Genomic DNA, 10134 nt, shown 5'->3' with positions numbered 1-10134 from the left:
AGCAAGTTATCGATGCCATAATATCTGTGAAATGCCCCACAGGTATATTTTGTTCATGCACATGCATCATGTCCCCCAAAGTTTAATTTGAAGGGGCTTATATATAGTTTTGTATTTGAGAAAGAGAGCGAAAAAGGGAAGGCTTTTCTTCATCTTGACCACTTTCCCAATGGATTACGGTTATGGTCATGGTTGGATTATGATTACTATAAATGCAAAAAAAATAAAATTGCAAGTAAATATTACCAATGCAGCCGCAATTATAATTGTGATATGATTTTAGAGATTCAGAAAACTGTAAATAGATCATAATTTTAAACAATAGATGAATAATAAATTGATAGAAAAATATAGTGTACAAAAGTGCACCTTGCATACCTACAGAATATATAAAACAATATATACGACTACGATATAAATTTGAAGCATGGTTACATTACATATATGATAAAATACACATAAATATCTGGTGACTCTAGCTGTTGATAGCTCGGCAAAATGAACCCACACTGTATTTATAAAGAAAAACATGGAATAAATTAATTTAAACAGAGCTTTAGAGGCGCTACTTTATCATTAGGCACTAATCAATTATGAGCTTAGGCTATGCTTTTGCTAAAGATAGAAATCAAATAAGAATATTACTAAGCATCTTAATTACCAAGAGAAGAGAAAGATGTCTTATACACGAGAACAAATTCAAAGAAGTTGGATATATATATCTAGCTTTACCAGCTATGTGTTCAGTATCCAGTCTCTCCTAGTCCTAGCTAACATTGCCAACAGAAGAAAGATAATTTTTTTTTTAAAAAAAAAGATTGGCTTTCCATTTAAACTTGGTGCTTATATATAGTGCTGAAATAGCTAGGAAGCCAAATTAAGCTTTATATATATTCATCCCCAATCATTTCACAAAATAACTAGGATAATTCACATATATTAACCCATGCATTAATTCTCATTAATCACTGGGTGGAATCATCATTATCTTGCTCTACTTCAGATGCAGGCTCATCTTCTTCTTCGAATCCATCGATGCCATAAGCTGCATGGCCACTCCCGAATGCTTTAATATGGTCTTTAAGGGACCTCTTGTGCTTGAAATCGGAGCCACAAATACAGTACCAAAGCTTGCCACAGTTCTTCTCATGAGTTCTCCAATCTCCCCTCACAGCAAAAGCCTTGCCACATTTCCTGCACATGAAGGGCTTGATCCCATGCTTCCTCTTGTAATGCGTTTGGAGTGTTCTAAAGTCTTTGAGAGGCTTCGCTCTTGGGTGGTCAATGTTGTTTCTGCACCCTGGGGCACAACAATAGCAAGGAAGCCTCAACATTCCTGTTGGTTGGGTTCCCCTCAGAGATTCAGGTCCTTTTCTGTACTGTGATCCATGCCCCCACATGTGCATCTGAAACCCCCAACCCAAAAAAAATTAAATAAAATTATGGACACCCCAAAAAATTAAAGGTTACATTAAGCAAACAAATTAAGCTATCATACACGGAGATTAATAAGATTAGTTTGATGATAAAAGAATAAAAAATCACACGAGATTGTGGGTTTAAACTTTAAATCTTCTCCCTAACAAAAAAATTAATAAACTGAATACTAAAATTTGCATATAAATAAAATATTAAACACAAACTTGAAAAAGATATCAGTTAGCTTCACTTAATTAATTTCAAGGACTTGTATCATACTGATCAATTTGTAGCCTAATTAATAATAAGATATAACATTAAGGTGCTAAGCTTTAATTTGGAGAATAGGATTTTATTTTTCAAATTAAAGAAGACTACATATTTATGAATCATGAAGAATTATTTATACTGGAGCGGGCATTTATATACTTAGATAGCACGACCTTCTAAGGAACACAAAAAGGCTATCTTCGTAAAGAGCAAATTTAATAAAATTTAGAGGAGTAGGGGTTGTTTTATAGTTTTGTTTGCAATGGAAAAATAAGGAGGACAAACGAAAAAGGGAGAAAGAGAAGGGTACAAGTAGGTTAGCTATGTCCCATATTGGGGCTTAATTTCAGGACCAAAGAAAGGACCACAAAGAGAAAACGAAATTGGTGTAATTATCTGAGCGATCTGGAAGAAACACTGCAAGATTTTCAGTTTCTACCAAAATATATAAGGAGCACAGACTTCAATGTACTGAAGACACAAGGAACATAGCTTGAGTTGTTTAATCAACGAAAAGGAAAGGTGGTAAGGTACTGATCCCAGTCTCAGTCTGAATCAGGAAACCAGTTGTTCATTATTTAACCAAAATTATATGTATCAACCCTCCTCACCATGCAAAAAACAACCCCAAATTAAACACACTTTCAAAAATTCAAATAAAATTGTAGCTGGAGGAGGAGAATATCGTAGTTTATAACCCTTGGAAAAAGGGGGGTAAAATAAATTATAAATAGAAAAAAAAAAACACAAAAGAAAGAAAAGGAAAGGAAAAGAAAAGCATATATAAGACCAGAAGTAGCATAGATTATTACTAGCCAAGCTTTTCCTCTTTCCATCGAAGCATCAAGGAACCGTTAGCGGTTCAAATCAAGGAAAGAAAGTTATAGACAGAAAGGGAGAAGCAGAAGCAAAGGAAAAATTCTTTTATTTTTTCCTTTTGGGACCTTGAATTAGAAAGGAAGTAGTGGAAGAAGAGCGTATGAAGAAAAAAGTAGTGGAAAAAGAAAAGGATACAAGAATTATTAAGGGTGGTGATGGTGTGTCAAGATTTTAAAAAAAAAGTCTCCATTCGCAATTTCAACCGCAACATCAAAAATTTTCGGTGATCATAACTAAGGTTGCATCAGTCGTATCTGTCTGCAACTTCTCGTAATATAAAAAAAATGTGACAAAACTGTAGCTGCCGCAATTTAAAACTTTTGTGTGATGTATATATATACCTGCATGTTGTTGTATCTGTTGAAAGTTTTGCAGCAAACAGGGCAAGAGAACTGGGTAGGGCCAATGAGAATCTGGGAAGGGGTAGGGATCCAGTACTGGCCCTTGTTGAGTCTGAAGCCAGCAGAAGAAGAATCCTCAGCAGCACCATGATCTCCATGTTGGTCTTTGTCAGTGATCTCATGAGAGGAAGAAGAGAGGACAGAAGCCATCTCAGCAGCACTAGGGCTTGGCAACCCTATGTGGAGTGCAACAGTGACACTAGTACTTCCATCTTCATCATCTTCTAATTCCTCTTTAAGGTGGATCCTCTCTTCCACGTCCATGGCTCCACCAGTGCAATTAGACACCAAGTCCTCTACTTCCTCCTCATCTTGCTTTGTTGGACTCAGCTTCAAGAGGGGTAGTTCTTCTCTCAAAGGAGGTGAGGGTGGAAAAGAAGAAAAAGCAGTAGTAGTTTGGTGTTGGTGGTAGTGGAAAAAGGCGGTGGTGGTGGTGGTGTCGTTGGTTTTTGTGTGGTTGATGAAGTTGTGGTTGTGGTGTTGTGGAGAAGGGTTTGAAGAAGGGAAATATTGGTTGTGGTTGAAACGGAACAAGGGTGAAGAGGAAGAGAAGAAATTGGAGTAGGGGTCAGCCATGGGTGGAAAGGAAAAAGAAAGGTGTTGAGGAGAGAGTGGGAACAGTTTATGGCTAGTTGCGTTTGCTTTTATAGAGAGATAGAGAGAGTACAAGATGGCTGAAGGGAGTGGACGGTGGAGAGAGAGAGAGAGAGAATGCGAAAGAGATTGCGGTATCAGACATGAGGAAAGTGGGAGGGAGAGCAAAATAAATGATAGTAATAGTTTATGAAAGAAAAAGAACACTGTGTCGCTTTTAATTAAACTTTGAATTTCATAGAATAAAAAAAGGATTTAATCAGGTAAAAGTATGCATGTAGAAATCTAATGGCATTTTCACAAAAAAATAAAAAAAAATACAGAATACGTAAATTTCTGTAGAACGCGGTTTACGGTTAAAGGCTAACATACTAATACTATATGTTAGTATCCAATTAAAATTTGCATTAATTCGTTTCATTGCTAGAAGTCAGCGATCTCCCTCACGACTGGCCATTCACTTCGAATTACGTATCCAATAAAAATAGAAGTGCTTATTAGTAGGGTTTTTGTAGATGCTTAGAGTCTGTCTAACAAATATTTTAAGAAGTTTCATAAAAAAAAATTATTAGCCGAAAAGCTTTGAGACTAATATTTTTTAGAACGTTAATTTTTAGTGTTTGTTTTTTATATTTACTGTTTTTTTTCCTTGAATATTTATTAATTTGTTAGATTTTTTTAATCTTTTCTATTTAAGATAAAAACATTACATAAATATGTTTATTTATGTAATTTTTTTTATTTTTCATTCATTTTAATAAATAATTTTACCAAATACTTATTATTTAATAATATATTTTCTAGTTTTTGTTAAACATAGATTTATTTCTGGGTTAAAAATTAGTTTTTTTTATATATATTTTGTTAAAATTATTCTAAGTTGCCTTTTTCTTCTTTTTTTAACAATATATCTCACCAAATAAGTAAAGGAATTAATCTTTTGGAATAACATTAAAGCACGCCAAAATAATTTTTTTAATAATATTTTTTATACACATCAATTTTGAAATGAAATTTAGGATTATATATACATCCGACCATAAAACAACAACGGTACTGTAGATAAAAGTTGAAATTATAAAAAGAATCTAAATCTATAGAAGTGGTACTTAATTAGTCGTAAAAAAAATTAAATGACAAAATATATGTTTTAAACAACTTTAACTTTGAGTAAGGAAATTAAAAAATTAAAGTTGGATATTAAGTTAAATGATTGAATTTGTCTACTTAATACAAAAAGTTTAGCCCATTATTATATACAGCTTCACGAGCTAGCCAAATATATGACTTTTGTCTAGCCACTACTTTTTTTTCGGCCATCGCATAGTTCAATGAAAATACAGTATATACACACTTATATAGCTCAAAGCATTAATTCAATCAAAGCACTTGTTTCATTCAATAGTGATTAATTGTAGAGAAAGTAAATTATAACTTCAAAACGATTTTATCTATAAATTTAAGTATTTGCATTTAGGACCCGAACTTTAACGAGAATTATATCTATCAATCTGTGTCGCTCTTACATTAAGAATTAATTATTATTCACAACTTAATTTTAAAAAAATCAATTTTTTATATTAAAATTTCTTTTTACCCCTAAAATCTCATTTTTAATTAATTTTAATTTCTTTTATGCATTAAGTTTTTCTTCTTCTGCCAAATTTTAGTTACTCATTATGAAGTTTTTTTTTCATTTTTAACTTTATATTCTCCTAAATTTAAACTATTTATATTTTTACTTATATATAAATAAAATAAGCATATATTAAATACACCTTTTTGGTATACAAGCAATATTAATCAAATCCTTTAAGTTAATTATCCTTAATTGTATAATCTTATATATTCACAATTTCTATATCCTTCTCTTTTTCGATATATATTTATTTCATTCATATTTTTCTCGTGTTAAAAGTCTAACAAAAATCACTTGTTAATTCTCATTTTTTTACTGACATATCACATTTTGAATCATTGATCTTTGAGAATATATACTTGAGTAATGTGAAAAATAAAAATTAATTATAAATATAAAATATTAAATCATATTTAAATGATTAAAATAAAAAAAATACAATTTTTTTAAATAGTCACATGACTCCAACAACAAGAGATAAAGAAAGTTGTCTTGACACAATATAAATGTGTGAGCATGGCTTATTAATTATTATTATAGAATCTCAATATATTTATTTCAAACCAGAACTGAAATGAGATATGATATTCAACAAGGATTTATCCAGTAATGAAATGCACATCCTCTTCATAAGAAAAGCAGTTTGTTTCATAATCAATTACACCGCTCCAAACAGGTTGTTTGATTTAAACAGATGAAACACAAGTGGGACACGATATAGCTAGCTTAATAATAATACTAATAATAATGAGTAATGACAAGATTGCTATAACCATAGAAAATTGACACGATTGTTTACCTAATGTCCACACTTCGGAACATAAATGCTTCTTGTTCTAACTCAATTTTACATCTTCACTCTCCTCCCCATGCGGCAGAAAAAGTACAAACAAAAGAAATTACAGATTATTCATTCTCTGCTCCAATATATTAGGTTTTTATTTTTTTTCTCTTTCAACTTTCATCATAATTATGCATTTATGGATTGAGAGATAGCTGCAACAAATAACAATGTTATATCTCTCCTGGCCCTCAACCTTTCCTTTTCCCTCTGATGCAATTTGTTACTGGCAATAGTATTTCTCGTTCTCGTTCAATTATGAATGTTAACTTCACCTATTGGCCCACTCCTAAATGCAGTAGTTGGAGATTTAAAGCACTCTACTTAGTTATAATTTGGAACCGAAAATTAATAATAGGCCAATGCAAGAGTTTTCTTTTCACTTGCCTCATTTTTTTGGGTATTCAAGGATATTTTTCAATTAAGAGCCAAAAATTAATCTCTCAAAGTATGGAAATCTATTTAAAAGGCTGATCACATGATTAAGAAGTATGATCATGGACCAGCATTCCCTCCAGTTAAAAAGCAATGGGTCCTACATTTATCATCCAAAGATATAGAATTTTTTAGTTATATACTTGTATTATTCTTATTCTTCTTCTTCTTCTTATTATTATTATTATTAATGGGTAGAATTTCATGCAGACCTTCTATGACTTGATCTATACTCCATGCAACCATACTACAACACCATGTTAAATTTTTCCCATGCCTATTGCAGCTACATTAATATGTCTTTTGTCCTTGAGAATAGAATATTGCCACGCAAGTTCTATGATAAAAATATTCTGTACATAGCACAGTGTTTAATGAAAATACCTTTCTTGCACTCATTTGGCCACCACAAGAATTGGAATTTTATTAAAGGTTGTCACCAACCAAACGTAGCATGTAAAATAATAGTAGCAGACTAGCTCGATCTTATATATATGTACTCAAGTGGATCTTTATTATAGCTATTATATATATATATATACTTGAGGTCTCGTACGTCATGTGAAGCATGGTGGATTTGAGATTAATGAAATTGAATTTTATCTTTAAAGAAAAAAACGTGGTTTGGTCATTAGTTATTGATTAATTTAAAGAGATTGCACGCATCCCATTCAAACCCAACACCAGAGCATAAAACTAGAATCGGTTTCTAAAGAGATGACAGAAACCAGAGCACATGATACAATCGTGTGAATTTGTAAGGACAAGAAACAAACCAGTTCCAATATGCGCCCAACATTTCCATTGGTGTGCGCACACTGGTCGGCTAAGATACCTGTAAATTCATATCCCTGGCCTAATTATAATAATATTATGAATTTTTTAATGGACTAATAAGTAGTGTTGTTAGTGCATTGTTTAAAAAAATTAAAATAAGAAAATATTTAATGTAAAAATTATAGAAAATCATAAAAAATATTATAGACAACATAATTTTACTTATTCTAATAAAAATATTTATTATTTTAGTTTCTTTATAAATATCACACTTGTTAACATTTGTCATAAATAATTTAAGAAGAGAAATTAAGAAACTAAAGTTAAAAAATAAATAAATTATTCAATTCATTAAAAATTTAAAATATTTTGTTTTTATTTAATATTGTTTATTTTTTAACATTATTATTCCTAGGATAGTCAATAAATTTATAATAAAATAATGCAAACCCCTCTAGTAAATTGGTTTTTAAAGTAAAGGTATATTTATTCTTAAATTTTAATGGGTTAAGATCTCCACATATTTTAAATTAAATCAAATGTAAATATCCTTTTACTTAGTCGCTTTAAAAGAGTTTTATTTAATAGTAAATTTTAATTTTAAATGAAACTAAAGAATAAAATTATTTAATTGTTCGTGTGTATATTTGTGTGTGAGCCAGCTCGTGTAATAACAGAATAATAAATTGAAAAGATAAATATGAACAAGTATTTAAAGGCATTTGGATTACATATTGTTAATTTAGTGAGGGGTTGGGGGGGGTGGAATTTCATCTGATTGTAAATAAATTGACATGAATTTAATAAGAGCGGGGATATACACACACGTACACTAAACCTTTTGTACGTGTATAACTAAGTTATTGAATGTTGTCATCACAGTTTAATAGTCTCATAGCTAGATGTTTGCTGTAAACATGTGTGGAAGAGTAAAAGCATATCTGCTTGTGAAAGAGAATGGTTATTATTTGATTGCAGCTAAGGATATATTGTGTGACATTATATATTGGTACGCTTCTGAGTCTTAGCTGGGTCTATATATATTGACATGGAGTGGTTGGAACTTGGAAAGGAAGGGTAAGAAGGCATGCATATAAGAAGGGGTTAGGGTGTAACGTTTATCTTAATGGTACTTTTTTTTAAAGGCATCAATGGTACTTTTTCATATAATTTTCTTTGCAATATTTTTACATTACATCTTTGAGGAATGTGTATATTTCTCAATACATTTCACTCTAATTAATTACTTGGTGATCTGAATATAGCATGGGGACTAGTTGGTTACAATATTACTCCAAAAATCTAGGCTTTAATTTACTCATATTCATCTCCCTGTTCACATCCTATGCAACATTGGATATCAGGACCACAATTGATCTTCTTCCTCTTTCTATTTTTTTGTTTTCATCTTTCTTTCAAAATTTATCTTCGTAACTATGTGCACAATTTAAAGATGTTTAATTAAGTCACACACACACACACATACCTTATCACTAGGCCAATCCTAATAAAGATGCTTAAGCTGGGATTATATTATGTTTTCTTCTATTCAACACTTCCAAAATATCAATTAATAATACTTAACAAAATATAACAATTCGACAAAAAAAGACTTAATTGTATTTTTTGTCACTCATTTTTTATATTTTTGTAATTTTCACTACTAAACCATGGAATTTTCATATTTTATATTTTTGTAATTTTCACTACTAAACTATGAAATTTGCATATTATCACCCAAATTAATTTTTAAATTTTTCATATTTTGTCATCAAACATTTTTTTCCACATTTTGTCACATAATTTTTAAAACAAAAATGCTTAACTATAAAATATGGGGGCAAAATGTGTAAAATTTAAAAAAAAAATGATGACAAAATGTGCAAAAATTTAGAAGTTAAGTGATTAAATATGTAAAATTATAATTTGGTGGTAAAAATCACAAAAACATAAAAGATGAGTGTTAACTCATTGGTAAGTACATCAAATTGTCTCAAGTGGTAAAGTAAAACGAAAGTCTGAATGTCGAATCACATGAACTTTGTTTGTATTTCGATTGGTGTATATATAATTTTTAAGCAATTAGTGAATTGATTTAAAGATTTGTGAAAATGACAGTAAAATAAATTGATATAAATTAAACTAATTATTTAAGGTATGCAAGGGAAGAAAAACAAACTCTTGAACCATAGTTTGATTCAGAATATGGATATGTTGGGGGCCTAGCTTACTAAAACTATTTTCGATGTAATGTTAATGATTTCTCTCTATTTAATATTATTCCAATTATCACCTACATCTACTCATATACTCTAACCATGATCCCTTAAGTGAAAGAGTTTAATTTACCTAATCCTTCTCCTAACCCCTTAAGAGAATAAACTAGTTAAATTGCATTATAAATAGAGATGTATCAGATAGGCTAAACAATATCATTCTATCCCTAGATATGAATTATTTAGATGCCCTTTCACATTTCTTAGAAGATAAACATTTTTCAATGCTTAAATCCTAAAACACATACATGAATATGGGTGATCAGACCATAATAGGTGAAATTAAGAACAAAAAAGAGACAATAAAAATTAAAATAACATTAAATAGATAGTAGGAAAGAAATTACACCATGAGTGTTTGGTTGTTATGCTCCCAATAATGGGGGATTTAGTCTCTCATTGTCATGAGAGGTTTTACAATTGCAAGGGATTGATGAGGAGAGAAGATGAATGGAGATAGGGGGAGGAATGACTCTTAATGGTTTATTCCCCTTATTCCTACACAAATTCTAGCATTTGCTCTCTATGGGAAGCTCTAATCTCGTGGTTATTCTTTGTGTAATTGTGTGTCTTTTTCCTTTGCTTTCTCCTCTTTTTACAGGT

At 30.6% G+C, this 10134-nt stretch overlaps 1 protein-coding gene across 1 annotated transcript; it reads right to left on the bottom strand.

Annotated features, from left to right (window-relative positions):
* Nucleotides 1–698: 698 nt before the first annotated feature.
* On the bottom strand, nucleotides 699–3727 carry LOC100813583 (zinc finger protein WIP2). The gene is made up of 2 exons (XM_003521144.5): nucleotides 2910–3727; nucleotides 699–1406 (listed from the first exon to the last, which is right to left on the bottom strand). Exons 1-2 carry the CDS (start codon nucleotides 3543–3545, stop codon nucleotides 966–968), a joined length of 1077 nt encoding a protein of 358 aa, XP_003521192.1. The 5' UTR covers nucleotides 3546–3727; the 3' UTR covers nucleotides 699–965.
* Between the last annotated feature and the right edge of the window lie 6407 nt (nucleotides 3728–10134).

This window comes from Glycine max, chromosome 3, assembly GCF_000004515.6.
Source record: "Glycine max cultivar Williams 82 chromosome 3, Glycine_max_v4.0, whole genome shotgun sequence".
Classification (NCBI taxonomy): Eukaryota; Viridiplantae; Streptophyta; class Magnoliopsida; order Fabales; family Fabaceae; genus Glycine; species Glycine max.
This window is presented reverse-complemented; position numbering and strand designations above follow the sequence as displayed.

Coding starts and splice junctions, on each gene's coding strand:
- LOC100813583 (XM_003521144.5), bottom strand. CDS start 3,545: ATGGCTGACCCCTACTCCAATTTCTTCTCTTCCTCTTCACCCTTGTTC. Junction 1,407..2,909: donor ACAGATACAACAACATGCAG/GTATATATATAC, acceptor TGGGGGTTTCAG/ATGCACATGTGGGGGCATGG.